Source organism: Pristis pectinata, chromosome 31 (assembly GCF_009764475.1).
Source record: "Pristis pectinata isolate sPriPec2 chromosome 31, sPriPec2.1.pri, whole genome shotgun sequence".
Classification (NCBI taxonomy): domain Eukaryota; kingdom Metazoa; phylum Chordata; class Chondrichthyes; order Rhinopristiformes; family Pristidae; genus Pristis; species Pristis pectinata.
In genome coordinates, this window is record NC_067435.1 from 5,862,573 (window position 1) to 5,879,696 (window position 17,124).

At 47.9% G+C, this 17,124-nt stretch overlaps 1 protein-coding gene across 1 annotated transcript; it reads right to left on the reverse strand.

The window, feature by feature from the left end:
- Nucleotides 1–1,690: 1,690 nt before the first annotated feature.
- On the reverse strand, nucleotides 1,691–16,822 carry LOC127584863 (regulator of G-protein signaling 5-like). Its single transcript, XM_052041831.1, has 6 exons — nucleotides 16,779–16,822; nucleotides 14,239–14,349; nucleotides 13,274–13,335; nucleotides 11,085–11,251; nucleotides 6,591–6,748; nucleotides 1,691–1,757 (listed from the first exon to the last, which is right to left on the reverse strand). Exons 1-6 carry the CDS (start codon nucleotides 16,820–16,822, stop codon nucleotides 1,691–1,693), a joined length of 609 nt encoding a protein of 202 aa, XP_051897791.1.
- Nucleotides 16,823–17,124: the final 302 nt, after the last annotated feature.

Sequence of the window (17,124 nt, forward strand, 5' to 3'; positions counted from 1 at the left end):
TGAGACAAAGAGACAAGCAGAGGGCAAGACTGAGAGACTGTGCAGATGTAATAAAACACAAGCAGAATAGTGTCCAATAACAAGGTGCAGTGTTGTATCAAAATTCTAAGATTAATTGTGGGTTTGTACTAAGTGTTTAGTCCAATTATATGCTTCAAGTCAGTAAGAGGGCCCTAGGTTAGTCTGTGCTGATGGAACCCCCTCCCTTGATATCAATTGGTGCCGATCTCGTTAGTTTAATGATATGTGGCTGGATACATTGATGTGTGGGGCATAATTCTAAGGTTGTGGAATTGCCTAAAGTGAAATATTTCAGGGTCCATTAGACACTGTCAATTAACATAATCTGTCAAAAGAGTATTAAACCATGAGCACAACATATAGTTTATCTGAGACACAAGAGATTCTGCAGATGCTGAAATCTGGAGCAACACACACAAAATGCTGGAGGAACTCAGCAGGTCAGGCAGCATCCGTGGAGGGAAATAAGCAGTCAACGTTTCGGGCCAAGACCCTTCATCAGGACTGGAAAGGAAGAGGGGAGAAGCCAGAATAAGGAGGTCGGGGGAGGGGGAGGAGCACACGCAGGCAGGGGATAGGTGAGTTCAGGTGAGAGAGGGAAGGTAGGAGGGTGGAGAGGGGAGATGTGAGGAGCTGAGAGGTGATAGGTAGGAGGCAAAGGGTTGAAGAAGAAGGAATCCGGTAGGAGAGGGCAGTGGTCCATGGAATAAAGGGAAGAAGGTGGGGGATAGATGGGCATGTCATGAGGGTGGGGGAAGGGGGAAAAGATGCGGGGAGGGGGCCATAGGAATGAGGGAAGACAAAGGAGAGGGCGAAAGGGGGGAGAAGAGGGGTGGGGTTACCAGAAGTTAGAGAAATTGATGCTGAGGCCATCAGGTTGGAGACTCCCAAGGTGGAATATGAGGTGTTGCTCCTCCAACCTGTGTCTGACCTCAACGTGGCAGTAGAGGAGGCCGTGGATAGACATGTCGGAATGGGAGTAGGATGTCGAATTGAAGTGGCTAGCCAATGGGAGGTCCTGCGGCAGACGGAGCGAAGGTGCTCGATGAGGCAGTCCCCTAATCTGCATCTTGTCTCACCGATGTACAGGAGGCCGCACCGGGAGCACCGGATGCAATAAATAACACCGACAGATTCACAGGTGAAGTGCTGCCTCACCTGGAAGGACTGTCTGGGGCCCTGAATGGTGGTGAGGGAGGAGGTGTAGGGGCAGGTGTAGGGGCAGTTGCAGGGACAAGTGCTAGGAGGGCCATCAGTGGAGAGGGACGAGTGGACAAGTTTACCTGCACCTGAGTCCCTTTGAGTTAAAGAACTATTCAGTGCACAGAATCCCAGAGCATTGACATGTAACCTCACATGCTGTAGTTTCTGCTCCTATTACAGGGAATCAAATGACAGGGAGAGCATATGTTAGATACAGAGCAAATGTGCCTCTGCACTGCCCCATGAGCTCATCCATGGTGTGACATGGTTTAAATTCAGAACAAAACTTCCACTGTGCCGCAGAGGAGCGTCTAAGGCAGAGTATTTAGTCGTCTCCAATCTGACGGCATGAATATCGATTTCTTTAATTCCGGTAACCACTCCCCTCTGTCTCCCTTTTTCCCCCCTTATTCCACCAACCCCCATCACCCCATCTCTTTCCTCTCCCCCACCCTCCATCTGCCCATCACCCACACATTCCCCCCTCTGGTTCCCGTCCCCACCTCCTCCCCTTTATTCCATGCTCCACTGTCCTCTTCAGCCCTTTGTTACTTCCACCTATCACGTTTTGGCTTCTCACTTCATTCCCAGTCTCCCCCCCACCTCCCCCAAACTGCCTATCACCCACCCACCCCCACCTGGATCCACCTATCACCTGTCAGCTCTTGCTCCACCCCTTCCCCCTACCTTTTCATACTGCCATCCTCCTCTCTTTCTTTCCAGTCCCAACCCGAAACGTTGACTGTCCATTTCCCTTCATAGATGCTCCCTGACCCACTGAGTTTCTCTGGTGCCTTTTGTATGTTGCTTGAGACTTCTACATGAATCACTGGAAGTTAACATACAGATTCAGCAAGAAACTAGAAAGGCAAACGACATGTTGTTCTTTATTGTAAGAGGACTGGAGGACAAGAGTAAAGACTTCTTGCTACAATTACACAGGGTTGTAGCGAGAATCCGACAACAATATTGTGTACAGGTCTGGTGTCCCTAGCTAAGGAAGGCTGTGATTGTGACAGAGGGAGTGCAGTGAAGGTTCACCTGCATGGTTCCTGGATTAGTAGGGCGTATCCTATGAGAAAACATTAAGCAGACCGCACCTATAATTTAAAAGAATGAGATGTAATCTCTTTGACAGGGCTTGACAGGCAAGGCGTACAGAATCAAGGATCACAGTCTCAAGATAAGGTGTCAGCCACTAAAGACTAAAATGAGAAGAAATGTCTTCACACATAGGGTGGGGAATCGTTGGAATTCTGCACCCGAGGCTTAGTTGCTGAGTATATTCAAAGCATTGACTGAAAGGTTTTTAAATATAAATTGAGGCATTTGGGGTTGGTGCAGAAGGTGGTGTTGTGGTAAAATGATCTTACTGAGTGGCAGGGCAGGTGTGAGGGGTCAATCGGCCTTTTGTTCCTTAGGTCTGGGGTGACAAGAGTCTTTGTTCAACATCTCATCCAACTACTGGCACTTTCCACAATACTACATGGGAGGAGGGAGATGGATTTGAAGCAGAGGGATTTGGGAGAGGTTACTGATCATTCAGAACTTTCACTTAGATGGATAAGGTGATTAATTAAACCCAGAGAGCTAAATTGGCTGAGGAAATTGCTACAAATTGAAACAGGCAACTTCCAACTCATTGGAGAAAACCTTATTGTGCAAGAGGCATGAGACTGCAGATGCTGTAACCTGGAGCTGAGTTACTCCAGCAGATTGCTTGTTACTTTTCGTGTAAGAGTTTTGGCATATGATATCTGGCAGGATGCAGAGGGCTGGGGCAGATTCAAAGAGTGATTCAAATGATTGGAAGGTCAACATCAGAAGCTGAACATTAACCTGGTGGAGGAAAGCACATTGAAGAGGATCCAAGATAAGGTCCTCAGCATGATGAAGAACGACAGAGGGTCATCACTGTGGAAGGAGGTGTCTGGTTACTATAGCAATCATAACTCTATGGGTATTATCTTTGAGTTAGAAAGGTGAGGGTTCAAATCTTACTCAGGAACGTTCTCCAGGGTGGTACAAACAGTGCCATACCGAGAGTGGGCTGGACAGTCCCACTGCTGGATTGAAATGTCCAACCAAGACCCTGCTGCTCTTCTAAACATCCCACCAGCAACATTTGGAGGAAGTATGAGGTTTCTCCTGATGTCCTAGCCAACCTTTATCCTACAACCAATGTCACTAAAGTATTACCTGTTTGTGGGAGCTCTCTGTGCATGTGTTGGTTGCTACACTTCCATACTTGTTCAACGTTTCCATTGGCTTTGATGCACTCAGAGATGCCCCGGGCAAAATGTCCCCACCTTTACCATTAGCTTCTCTAGTTAAGCCCTTGGTGCTCTTAGCTGTATCTTCCTTCCACTGCTGGTATCTCCACACTTTTGAGACACAGCTAGAAGCCCTTGGTGCCCTGGTTCAGAGAGCTGAAGGAGGAGCACTTCTTTCTTGGAACTCCAATGTAAGTTCAGATCATCTGGAGATGGTCTGGTGAGCACTGTCTCCTGGTCCAGAGAGTTTCTGGGCTTGGGTTCAAAATGGTCACCAAAACCCTTTCAATTGGAGCCATTCATCCACCATGAGAGCTCCAGATGTCTCAACAGACAGAGCCTGCATTTCATTCCGCCCAATGTGGAAAACCTGATGGTTTACAGAGACAGGGGATCATGGAGAAGATTCCTCCGGGTGCTCCGGTTTCCTCCCACGTTCCAAAGACGTACAGGTTAGGAGCTGTGGGCAATCTACGTTGGCGCCAGAAGAGTGGCCACACTTGCGGGCTGCCCCCAGCACATTCTCAGTACTGCAAAAAGACGCATTTCACTGTGTGTTTCGATGTTCGTGTGACTAATAAAGGTGCCTTATCTTATCTTCTCCCCATAACCCTTAACATCCTTACTAATTGAGAACTTCTGCCTTAAATACACCTAACGACTTGGCCTCCACTGCCCTCGAATTACACACATTCACCACCCTCTGGATGAAGAAATTCCTCCTCATCTTGTGCTTTAATCAATTTTCAGTTGCATAAAATTGAAGAAAACAACCTTATCCAATTGACTTGCCAGGCAGTTTGGTTGAAAAAGGTAAGTGGAGACACGAGAGACTGCAGATGCCAGAATCTGGAGCAACACACAAACTACTGGAGGAACTCAGCAGGTCAGGCAGCATCTGTGGAGGAAAATGGACAGAGTCTCGACCCGATACATCGAGGGGGGCCACACCATCCCCTTTACCTTATGGTCAACCTCAGTCCTAAGATTAACAACCCCCTGTGATCAAGGCATTTTTCTAACAACGAACTTTTGAGCACTAATACACCTGCTCACACTGAGATTTCCCCAGGCCATTCTCATAAGTGCACACGGAGAAGAGGATAATGGAGACACAAGAGACTGCAGATGCACCAGGGGGCAGTATAATTATTTGAATGGCAATACCTTCATGGTTGTGCCTGATGAAGTTGCCGTTGTGACCTGCTGGTGAAGTGAATAGCTGTTGGCTGTTCCTCATCTTGATAAAGTAAGTCAAGTACTTACCTTGGTAAATTGGTTTATTATGGTCACGTGTACTGAGGTACAGTGAAAAACTTTGTTTTGCATGCCATCCACACAGATCATTTCATCACATTGAGGTAGTACAAAGGAAAAGTAATAACACAATGTAGAATAAAGTGTCACAGTCACAGAGCAAGTGCAGTGCAGGCAGACAATAAGGTGCAAGGGCCACGATGAGGTAGATTGTGAGGTCAAGAGTCCATCTTATCGTACTAGGGGACAGTTCAATAGCAAGGTAGAAGCTGTCAGCTTGGTGGTACATTGTTTTTTTAAAAAACACACAAATCGCTGGAGGAACTCAGCGGGTCAGGCAGCATCTACGGAGGGAAATGGAAAGTCGACGTTTCGGGTCGAGACCCTGTCCATTTCCCTCCACAGATGCTGCTTGACCTGCTGAGTTCCACCAGTAGTTTGTGTGTTGCTCCAGATTCTGGTATCTGCAGTCTCTCGTGTCTCCACTTACCTTTTTCAATCAAACTGCCTGGCACGTCAATTGGATAAGGTCGTTTTCTTCAATTTTGTGCAACTGAAAATTGATCGAAGCACTATAATAGCATTGCCTACAAAAGCAGAAAAACGGAAAACACTGGAGATACTCAACAACCAAACAGGAACAACATGCTGGAACTGTGATCTGCAGAGGATTTCCAACGTTCCTTTTGATTTCGGGTTTCCTGTTCTGCATCCTACAGCTCCAACATGTTACTACTGTTGCTTTTGCCCTCCTGAAACCACCTTCTCCCTTCGTTCTCTATCTACATTCCACTTCAACAATGATCCACTGAACAGCATTATTAGTTTCCACAGCAGATGATCAAAGTCAGAATCAGAATCAGGTTTATTATCACTGACAACGTTGGAGGCAGCATAAAGATTAGCATGTATTATTTTATTTCAGAATCATTACAGCTAACAGCAACTGAGAGTCTTGGTGCCCTTTACAATAACTCCTTTGGTTTATAATGCCTCTCTTGGTGTGGTGGCTACAAACTGATTTACTGTCATACATCTCAATAAGGCCACCAGATCACCTCTTGCTCTGAAGTCTCCAGGCATTGAAGTTTATTCTCTAGGGCAGTACTGGACCAACAATCCAGAGTAAACTAACAGGAGCTTTTAAAAAAACTATGCATTTTACATTTTCTGTGAAGACTGTTCTAAAAATACAGGGAGAAAGAGGCTCTTCGACAGTTACCAATTGCTAAGTCGAGTCATGAAGTCATGAGCAATAGGTCAAGGGCGGGAGGTGTGTCATGAAGATGGGCATGTTGAATGGACCAATGATAGGGAGGTGCAGGGCACTTGGAACCGGGATAAAGGTCATGTGACAAAACATCTGGCAACATATGAAATCAGAGTTGGCAACCCCAACAGCTGGAAGTGCAGGAGAACTCGGTGCCTTGAAACAGAAGAACACCAAAATGTAAGTGTAAGAATTTCTCCACAATAAAACACTGATGACAATTATGGAAGTGGTGAGAGATAATTTAATCTTCCATCACCAGGTAGGGTCAGATTGCCTGCACTTCCACAACATATTCACAAATACCCTTGAGGGAGAAGGGCAAGGATTTGGTTAAAATTACCCCCAGCATTTTTCTGTTTTCTACAATGCAGCGGGTGTGGAGCTGAGTCACCTGCACCTCTCAACGTGACAGCTGAACAGTCCACACGCTTGCCTGAGCTAAATAAATTACAGGAGAATGGAAGCTGAGGCAGCAAGCAAACCCTAAGTCACAAAAGCAGCTGACTCAGCGGAATGGAGCAGAAACGAGACGTTTCCCATCAGAAGCAGCCAGTTAGATATACTTAAGCATCGGCAAGAAGAAGTCTGATTTCAGGAACCTGGGAAAGGAATCTTTCTCCATCAAACTATAAATTCTCTCCTGGGCCACCTGGAAGCAGGAACCGGTTGGATCAAACAGGTTCTTGGTAACAATTTCCCTGGTTAGCGAGTCAAGGTTGACCTGAAACAGAGGTGAAGGAAACATCAGAGCAGCTAGTGAGGACATTGCAGGTACTGGAACTTGTCTGGGTGAAAGACTTGAGTATCAGTGAGTGAATTTTAATGTAATGCACACTTAGTTTTTCTAAGATATGGTACCTTTATTAGTCACAAGTACATCGAAACACACAGTGAAATGCATCTTTTTGCGTAGAGTGTTCTGGGGGCAGCCCGCAAGTGTCACCACGCTTCCGGCGCCAACATAGCACGCCCACAACTTCCTAACCCGTACGTCTTTGGAATGTGGGAGGAAACCGGAGCACCCGGAGGAAACCCATGCAGACACGGGGAGAACGTACAAACTCCTTACAGACAACGGCCGGAATTGAACCCAGGTCGCTGGTGCTGTAATAGCATTACACTAACCGCTACACTACCGTACCATGACAGGGATTGAGACTTTTGGCATTGCATACACAAAAGCAGGCTGAAAATCCTGAAGATGGAACCTAGAAGCTGCCTCCAGAAATAGATGTGTTGTTCATCCTTTTGTTTTAGACGCTCTGAAGGCAAATTAACACTAAAGGTAAGGATTCAATTATTAGATATTCATCCAGAAGTGTCATCAACTGCCATTCCAACATTGTCCAAACCCTGGAAGAGTCAGACTCAGATGGACCTGCCCTATACATCCCAGTTTTAAGGTTCATAGAACATAGCACAGTACAGCAAGGGAACAAGCCTTTTGACCCACGATACCTGTGCCAAACACAGTTCCAAAGTAAACTAAATCTCTTCTACCTGTACACGATCCACATCCCTCCATTCCCCACATATTCCTGTGTCTACCTAACAGCCTCTTAAAGGCCACTATCATCTCTGCATCCACCACTGCCCCCTGGCAGCTCGTTCCAGGCACCTACCATTCTCTGTGTAAAAAACTTGCCCTGCCCGTCTCATTTAAACTTGAGAAACAAAGGACTGCAGATGCTGGAATCTAGATGACAAACACGATGATGCTGGAGGAACTCAGCAGGCCAGGCAGCATCTGTGGAGAAAAGCAGGCGGTCAACGTTTCGGGTCAGGACCCTTCTTCAGGACTGAAGATAGGAAAAGGGGAAGCCCAATATCTAGGAGGGAAAAGCAGAGCAGTGATAGGTGGACAAAAGAGGGGAGGCGGGGTGGGTACAAGGTGGTGATAGGTACTCCTCCAGTGCCAGGAGAATTCCAAGCGCAAACTGGAGGAACAGTACTTCATTTTCCGTCTTGGAAACTTGCAGCCTAACGGCAAGATTATTAAATTCTCCCACTTTAGGTAATCCCACCCGGCTTCCCCACAAACCCCACCACCACCATGCTGCTTCTTCCCTTTCCTAGCCCCCTTTTTTCCTCTTTCTTGCCTTTGACCCATCCCCTGGTGGATCTGCTCTCCCCTCCTCCCCCGCACCTGCCTCTCACTATCTCTTACCTGCATCTACCTATCACCACCGTGTCCAGCCGCCTCCCCCCTTTTGTCCACCTATCGCTGCTCTGCTTTTCCCCTTTCCTATTGGGCTTCTCCTTTTTCTATCTCCAGACCTGAAGAAAGGTCCTGACCCGAAACGTTGACCGCCTGCTTTTCTCCACGGATTCTGCCTGGCCTGCTGAGTTCCTCCAGCATCATCGTGTTTTGCATCTCGTTTAAACTTTCCCCCTTTCAATAAAAGGGGGAAACCTCACCTTAAAGCTATGCCTTTTAGTATTTGACATTCCTAACCTGGGACAGGATTCTGACTGTCTACCCTATCTATTCCTCTCTTAATTTTATATACTTCTGTCAGGTCTCCCCTCAGCCTCCGATGCTCCAAAGAAAACAACCTGTTTGTCCAACCTCCCTTTATAGCTCACACCCTCTAATCCAGGCAACATCCTGGTAAACCCCTTCTGCACCCTTTCCAAAGCCTCCACTTCCTCCATGTAATGGGGCAACACAATACTCCAAGTGCAGCCTAACCGAAGCTTTTTTTATTACAAAATAAACTTTATTCATCATAAAAAACAAACTGCATACAACAATAAAGCAGAGCAAACCTTTACATTGGTATACGGATCAGTCATTAGTGTTATTTTTTTAAACCCACAGCACCGATGCCACTTGTATGGCTCCCTGGGGTGACACCCCAATCCCATATTTACAATCTTTAAGGGGCTTCCTCGCCTGACCCCGCCCCTCCCTCTCCAGTGGCAGAAGAACCCTAAACTGTAGTCCTTCCCCACCGAGCCCTTGCACTGGCTGTTCCCAGCTTCAGTGCGTCCCTCAGCACATACTCCTGCAGCCTGGAATGTGCCAGTCGACAGCATTCCCCTACGGACATCTTGCAGTGCTAGGAGACCAACAAGTTTTGGGTCTCCGAGTTGATGACCTTCCAGCAGCAGTTGATGTCTGTCTGTGTGTGTGTCCTCGGGAACAGCCCATAGATCAGAGAATCCTCTGTTACGCAGCTGCTGGGGATGAACTGAAGTTTTATTCCCTCTGACGTTCCGATAAGAGCAGGGAAGCTATGCTGGAACTGCATGCAGCGTGCTGCAGAACTGGTCACCACATTACAATACGGGTAATTGATTTAAGATTTAAGATATCTTTATCAGTCACATGTACATCGAAACACACAGTGAAATGCACCTTTTGCGTAGAGTGTTCTGGGGGCAACCCGCAAGTGTCGCCACGCTTCCGGTGCCAACGTAGCATGCCCAAAACTTCCTAACCTGTACATCTTTGGAATGTGGGAGGAAACCAGAGCACCAGGAGGAAACCCACGCAGATTCAGGGAGAACATACAAACTCCTTACAGACAGCGGCCGAAATTGAACCCAGGTCGCTGGCGCTGTAATCGCGTTACGCTAACTGCTGCAATTGAGCTGAAGAGGGTGCAGAACATGTTGCTAGGAACAGAAATCTGTTGGAAGAGGAAGCATTGGAGAGGCTGGGGTCATTTTCTTTGGCAAAGAGGAAACTGAGGGGGGACTTAATATCATGATGAGGCTGGAGAAAGGAAATAGAAGGAACAGTTTCCCTTCGCAGAGGAGGCCGAGGTTGTAATTACTTGATAGAAAGATATGTACTGGTGGGTTTAGACCGAACTATTTTTCAACTGGCACAGCCACGAAGGGTTAAATGGCCCCATTCTCTGTTGTAAATATTCCAAAACATTCCTCATTCCTCAGTACTGGGAGCCATCAACGTACCTCAGGAATGGTGGTGTGGAAATCCTGAACAAGAGCACCAACAAGCTGAGTGTGAATGGCAGCATAAACTAGTGGGAAAGTGCACAGGGATGAGGTTGGACACAAGTACAAGCACACTGGGGTACAGGTGCACTGTGATTCCTGCATCCTGGAATATTAATGCATCTGAATTTGCAAACCCAAGTTGGAACAAGAGAGCGAGCCAGGGGAAGATTCCCAGGGAAAGGGAATCAAAGGCTTAAGGTGAGAGGGGAAAGATTTGAAAGGGACCCGAGGGGTAACTTGTTCACACAGAGGGTGGTCAGTATATGGAACGAGCTGCCAGAGGAAGTGGTTGAGGCAGGTACAATAACAACATTTAAAAGACACTTGGACAGCTGCGTGGATAGGAAAGGGTTAGACGGATGTGGTCAAACGCTAACAAATGGGAATAGCTTAGATGGGGATCTTGGTCAGTATGGACGAGTTGGGCCGAAGGGCCTGTTTCCGTGCTGTATGGAATTATCTGCCTGGATAGCATACAAACAAAAACTTTTCACTGTAGCAATAACATGTGACAATAATAAACCAATTACAAATGACCAATGACCAATTACTCTGTGAGACTTAGATGGCAATGCAGCAACCATGAGTATTGGTATTGGTATTGGTTTATTATTGTCACTTGGACCGAGGTACAGTGAAAAACTTGTCTTGCATACCGATCGTACAGATCAATTCATTACACAGTGCAGTTACATTGGGTTAGTACAGAGTGCATTGAGGTAGTACAGGTAAAAACAATAACGGTACAGAGTAAAGTGTCACAGCTACAGAGAAAGTGCAGTGCAATAAGGTGCAAGGTCACAACAAGGTAGATCGTGAGATCAGAGTCCATCTCATCGTATAAGGGAACCATTCAATAATCTTATCACAGTGGGATAGAAGCTGTCCTTGAGCCTGGTGGTATGTGCCCTCAGGCTCCTGTATCTGCTACCTGATGGAAGAGGAGAGAAGACAGGATGACCCGGGTGGGTAGGATTAGGGGCAGGCTGTGGGAGAAGATGAAGGCCACACAAAAATACAGAGGGGTCACATGATCACTAGTTCCTTCCCCCCGCCCCGCAGGAGCAGTGCCGATCGAAGTAACCTACCTCCTTCGGAGCCTGGACCTTGATAAATTCCTCATAGATCTTCTGGGCCTTGAGCGTGAGTTTGGGGACGGTCTTCGTGTCCCGGTAGTCCTCACAGGCCAGCCAGAAATTGATGTTCTCCTCACTGAACTCAGACCGCAGGAAGGCACGGAACGCAGACACGCCACCTGTAACGGCGGAACCACTCCTCTGTCAAATCGACCTGTCAGTGGAAGCTCCCCCACCCCCCGCCACCCTCAGCTCTCAATCAGTTGGCTTCACTTTCCTCCCGTGAATATGCTGTCCTCATCCTGGCCTGTGCTCCAGCCAGGCGTTAAGGGATCCCCTGGAGATGCTCCCTCAAACCCTCAAACCCTTCCACGTCATGATACCGTCTTCCCAACTCCACCCAATACGATACTGCTCCAGGTCAACTTCTTTGACCAAGCTGACAGCCATGTGATCTACTGTCCCGTTATATAACTCCCACTCAAGTCTAGCTTGGACGTTGCTGCAGCCTAGCGCCTGGGGACCAATGTGCTGAAGGTGCGAACAGAGACAGAGGGATGCCCCTCCTGCTGTTCAACCATTCAAACACACTGTGGCTGATCTTTTACTTCTGCACTTTCCTGTAGCACGGTAATGTAGCAGTTAGTGTAACGCTTTTACAGAACAAGTGACCCGGGTTCAATTCCGGCCACTGTCTGTAAGGAGTTTGTATGTTCTCTCCGTGTCTGCGTGGGTTTCCTCCGGGTGCTCCGGTTTCCTTCCACATTCCAAAGACGTACAGGTTAGGAAATTGTGGGCATGGCGGAAGCGTGGCGACACTTATGGGCTGCCCCCAGAACACTCTATGCAAAAGGTGCTTTTCACTGTGTGTTTCGATGTACATGTGACTAATAAAGAAATCTTATCTTACCTCTAACCCCCCTACCTCCTGAGTCAACAATAAGTTCCTTTACAGAAAGCATCCTATCTGGGTGCATCACGGCTTGGTACGGCAACTGCTCTGCCCAAGATTGCAAGAAACTGCAGAGAGTTATGAACACAGCCCAGCACATCATGAAAACCAGCCTCCCCTCCATTGACTTTACACTTCCCACTACCTCGGGAAAGCAGCCAACATAATCAAGAACCCCTCCTACCCCGGTCATTCCTTCTCCTCCCTCCTCCCATTGGGCAGATGATACAAAAGCTTGAGAACACATACTACCACACTCAAGGACAGCTTGTTATCAAACTCTTGAATGGACCTCTTATATAATAAAGATGATCCCTTGATCTTCCAATCTATCTCGTCATGACCTTTGCACCTTATAGTCTACCTGCACTGCACTTTCTCTGTAACTGTAACACTTTATTCTGCATTCTCTTTCCTTTGCACTACCCCCGACGTACTTATGTACTGAATGATCTGTCTCAATTACAGCCAAACAAAAGCTTTTCACTGCATGTGACAACAATAAACCAATTGCCAGTTCCTTTCCCAGTCCTCCTTAACCTTTTGTCCTGGAAAGAAAGCCTGACATTCCGTCAACGTCTCTCGGCACCTTCCCACAGTCTGATATCAATTAGCAGCAGGAGTAGGCCACTCGGCCCCTCAACCCTGTTCCGCCATTTAATAAGACCAATGCTGAGCTGATTGCAACCACATTCCCAGCTACTGCAACACCTTTCACCCCCTTCCCTTATCAAAGGACCTACCCAACACTGCCCCTCAGACTCTCACTACTTGGAAAAAGGTGAGGTTGATCCAGGGGATCGGGAAAATTGAAGGTCAGTCATGGGCTTCAGACAATGAGGGAATGATCAAACTGGCTGTACCCCAGGGAGAGTCAAGGGAGGGGGGAGAGGCAGGGGAGGAGGGAGAGAGGGTGTCACCAGGGAGGGTCAGGGGAGGGGTAAGAGGTGACCTCCACGGAAAGGCAGGGGAGGAGGGAGAGGTGTACCCGAGAGTCAGTGCCCTCAGGGGAGCAGACAAGGGTGTACCCCAGAGATGTGAGGGGAGGGGAGAGAGACTGTAGCCCAACTAGAGGCAGGGGAGGGGAGAGGGTGCCCCCCAGGGAGAGTCAGTGCCCTTTGGGGGAGGAGGGGGGCTCCAGAGGGAAGCATCTTTGAGAGGAGAGGGGGAGATCTCTGTGGCAGGGCTGAATGGTATGTGTGGATCATTTGGCAGCACTAGCTGGGGAAGTCAATGGATCGATGCTTACGTTTGGTGGCCAGGAGTTTCTCAAAGCCGATTCCTCCTTTCGATGTCCCCTCGGGGCCGGGTCTGGAGGAGAGCAGACAGCAGAGTGAGAACTGCCTGTGTTACCTTGTGCCACTTCACAGGTCAGAGTCAACGCTGACCAACCATTGGATGGCTCACAGTGCAGCGTCCCACCCTTGGAGTCGCTCTGTGACCAGGTGGCAACTGGGGGTACATCCCGGGCAGTAGGGGGCAGTCTCATCACACTGGGGCTGAATCCAAGAGTGAGTGTGTGTGTGTGAGTGAGTGTGAGGATGTCTGAGTGTGTGAGCAAGTATGCGAGTGTGTGAGTGAGTGTGAGAGTGTGCGCATGAGAGGATGAGAGGAGACATGATAGAGGTATACAAAATATTAAGAGGAATAGATAGAGTAGACAGCCAGTGCCTCTTTCCCAGGGCACCAATGCTCAATACAAGAGGGCATGGCTTTAAATTAATGGGTGGGAAGTTTAAGGGAGATATCAGAGGAAGGTTTTTTACCCAGAGAGTGGTTGGGGCATGGAATGCGCTGCCTGGGGCGGTGGTGGAGGCTGATACATTGATCAAATTCAAGAGATTACTAGATAAGCATATGGAGGAATTTAGAATAGGGGGATATGTGGGAGGAAGGGGTTAGATAGTGTTAGGCGAGGTTTAAAGGTCGGCACAACATTGTGGGCCGAAGGGCCTGTATTGTGCTGTATTGTTCCATGTTCTATGAGTGTGAGTGTGTGAGCGAGTGTGTGAGTGAGTATGAGAGTGTGAATGAGTGTGAGCAAGTGTAAGTTAGTGTGAGAGTGTGTGTGAACGAGTGTGAGTGTGAGAGTGTGTACACAAGTGTGTATGTGAGTGAGTGTGAGTGTGTGAGTGCAGTGTGAGTGCAAGTGTGTGTCAATTTGTGTGTGTAAGGGTGTGGGTGTGAGCAATTCATGGACGCTTTTACTCTCACCTGGTTGTTACGGTAACCTTTCCATGCTTTTCAGGAGAAACACGGTGACAGTCAGCAACAGCTTTCGGCTTGTGCAGGAACTGCCCCAGATGAACCTTCATCTCCTTTGCCCTTTAACAGAGAAGTGAAGAACCACCAGTGCGTTAGTGACCAGAGCACTGAAGTTCACTCAGTGTCCAGGCTCACAGATAACAAACACTCCAGTAGGTGAGGTGCCAGAGGGAGCTGTACCCTAGGGGAGTCCGTGTCTGCCAGCATTGTGGCAACTCCACCCTTTAGGGAGACCATAAGGAATAGAAGCTGGAGTTGACCATTTGTTTACACCATTCAGTAGGATGGTCTTTTAACTTGACACCACTCTCATGCATAAACATCTCTTCATTCCCCAAACATCTAATGCCCTATCACTGCCTCTGAATATTCTCAGCAACTGAACCTCCACAGCCCTCAGGTAGAGGATTCCAAAGATTCACCTTCCTCTAGGTGAAGAAATTTCTTTTCATCTCTGAACTCAATAACCGATTCCTTATTTTGAGATGATAAGACATAAGAGCAGAATTAGGCCATTCGGCCCATCGAGTCCGCTCCACCGTTCAGTCATGGCTGATTTTTTTCAATCCCATTCTCCTGCCTTCTCCCTGTAACCCTTAACCCCTTTACCAATGAAGAAGCTATCAATCTCTGCCTTAAATACACCCAGTGAGTTGGACTCCACAGCCCTCTGTGGCAACGAATAATTCACTACTCTCTGGCTGAAGAAATTCTCCGTTTTAAAAGGACGTCCCTTTATTCTGAGGCTGTGCTCTCGGATCCTAGACTATCCTACTGATGGAAACGTCCTCTCCACGTCTACTCTATCTAGGCCTTTCAGTATCCAAAGGGTTTCAATGGGATCCCCCCCCTCATCCTTCTGAACTTCCCTATTACTTCACCTATCTTTTACAAATACTGTGTGTAAGGAGCCTTTGGTTTTGTCTTTAACCACTTCCCCTGACTCTAATTGGAGGTCTTCTCTGACATTTGTATACACTGTCCCTTTCTGACAGACCCTGGTTTTAATTTCCCATTTCGCTACCCTGCACATTATTGTCCTTCGTCCTTAACTTCCCCTCCGGAAAAACGGCTCCCTTAAAATTTAGTTTAAAGCCTTATCTGCAGCCCGAGTAATTCCACTCGACAGGACACTGGTACCAGCTGGATTCAAATGAAGTCCATCCAAATGGAACAGCTCCCTCGTTCCCCAGTACTAGTGTCAGTGCCCAATGAATTAAAACCCATCTCCCACACTCATCTCTGAGCCACACCTCCTCTCTGATTTTACTGACTTTTTGCTAATTTTCACGGGGCTCAGGTAGTAATCCAGCAGTTATTTCCTTTGTGCTTCTGCTTTGTAATTTGGACTCTGGCTGCTCCTATCCCTTCAGCAGAACCTCCTGCTTTGACCTTTCTGTCATGGATTCTTACAGGGACCATGACAATTGATCTCTGCCCTTTCGCTGCATCCTCTGCCCTGTCCCTAACCTTAGCACCCGACAGTTAATGCATCCTTCAGAATGCACACTTACAGGTGCAGGGAGAAGTATCTGACCCTTCCCAACTGGACTCTATCTTTGCTACATTCCTTTTGCATTCTCACGACTATGCTCATACTTTAGGACAGAGTTCCCTTTTGCTTCCCCGTCAGAGATTATAACAAGGAGAAAAGAACAAGCTTGCAATAAAACAGGGAACCAAAGCAGTGGACAGCAAGATCCCACAATAGCCTATGTGTTAAACAAACAGATCATTTTTTTGAGTGGTACTGATCAAGGGGTAAATGTTGGCCAGGACACTGGAGAGAACAGCACCATGGGATCTTCGACTGAGGGTAAGCAAGCCTTTGACTGAATGCTGCACCTGAAAGATAGAACCACCATCAATGCAGCCTTCCACTAGTGCAGCTTTCCACCAGTGCAGCTCTCCACCAATGCAACCCTCAACCAAGGCAACCCTACACTAGCGCAACCGTCCACCAGTGCAACCCTCTACCAGTGCAGCTTATTCACCAATGCAACCATTCACCAATGCAGCTATCTGCCAGTGCAACACTCCACCAGGGCAACCCTCTACCAATGCAGCTTATCCACCAATGCAACTATTCACCAATGCAGCTATCTGCCAGTGCAACCCTCCACAGTTCAACCCTCTACCAATGCAGATTATTCAGCAATGCAGCTATCCACCAATGCAGCCACCACCAATGCAACCCTCCGTCAATGCAGTTCTGCATCGGCGCAATCTTCCACCAGTGCAGACCTTCGCTTGTGCGGCCCTCCACCAATGCAGCTTTCGCTAGCGCTGTTCTTGTCCAGCACGGCCGTCTGCCATTGCAGCCCACCACTGGACCCTCAGCCTACATTACATCACCAACCACACACCCCTAACTCAGCATCCTGCCGCCGCGTCCAACTGATGCTGTCCGCACTAACTGACCGACCCCAACAACCGCCTGCGCCAATTAATGCAAGGTGACTGAAGAGGTAACAGGGTGAGTCAAGTACCTCTCGAGGCAGGTGCTGGACAAGGCAGCAAAGCCCTTGCACATCTTGGAAAAACAATCAGTGGAAACTGTCTTCAACCTGCGATACTCTGTCAAGCTCTCTGTGTGGCTGGGGATCACTTCTCAGCAGTTAAAGATATATACACAACCCTGCCCTGATGGGGAGGGCAGTGCTCCTTGTTAATCAGTACCTCGACTCTTTCAAAGCAACCTGACATTTAGCAACAAAGCTTTAGCGGAGTGACAGGACCTCGGTGATACTCCCAGTGAAAGATGTCACGGTGTGGAGGCTTGAACGGTCACTGAGCAAGCTGTCATCGGCCCTATTCTCTGGTTTGTCCTCTATC

What these genes read in the sequence shown, in the direction of transcription:
- LOC127584863 (XM_052041831.1), bottom strand. Translation starts at nt 16,822, where the DNA reads ATGTGCAAGGGCTTTGCTGCCTTGTCCAGCACCTGCCTCGAGAG. An exon ending in GAAACTCCTGGCCACCAAAC is followed by an intron (nt 11,252 to 13,273) that starts GTAAGCATCGAT and finishes CCGCCGTTACAG; the next exon opens with GTGGCGTGTCTGCGTTCCGT. An exon ending in TTCTTCTTGCCGATGCTTAA is followed by an intron (nt 1,758 to 6,590) that starts GTATATCTAACT and finishes AGGGCTGAAGAG; the next exon opens with GACAGTGGAGCATGGAATAA.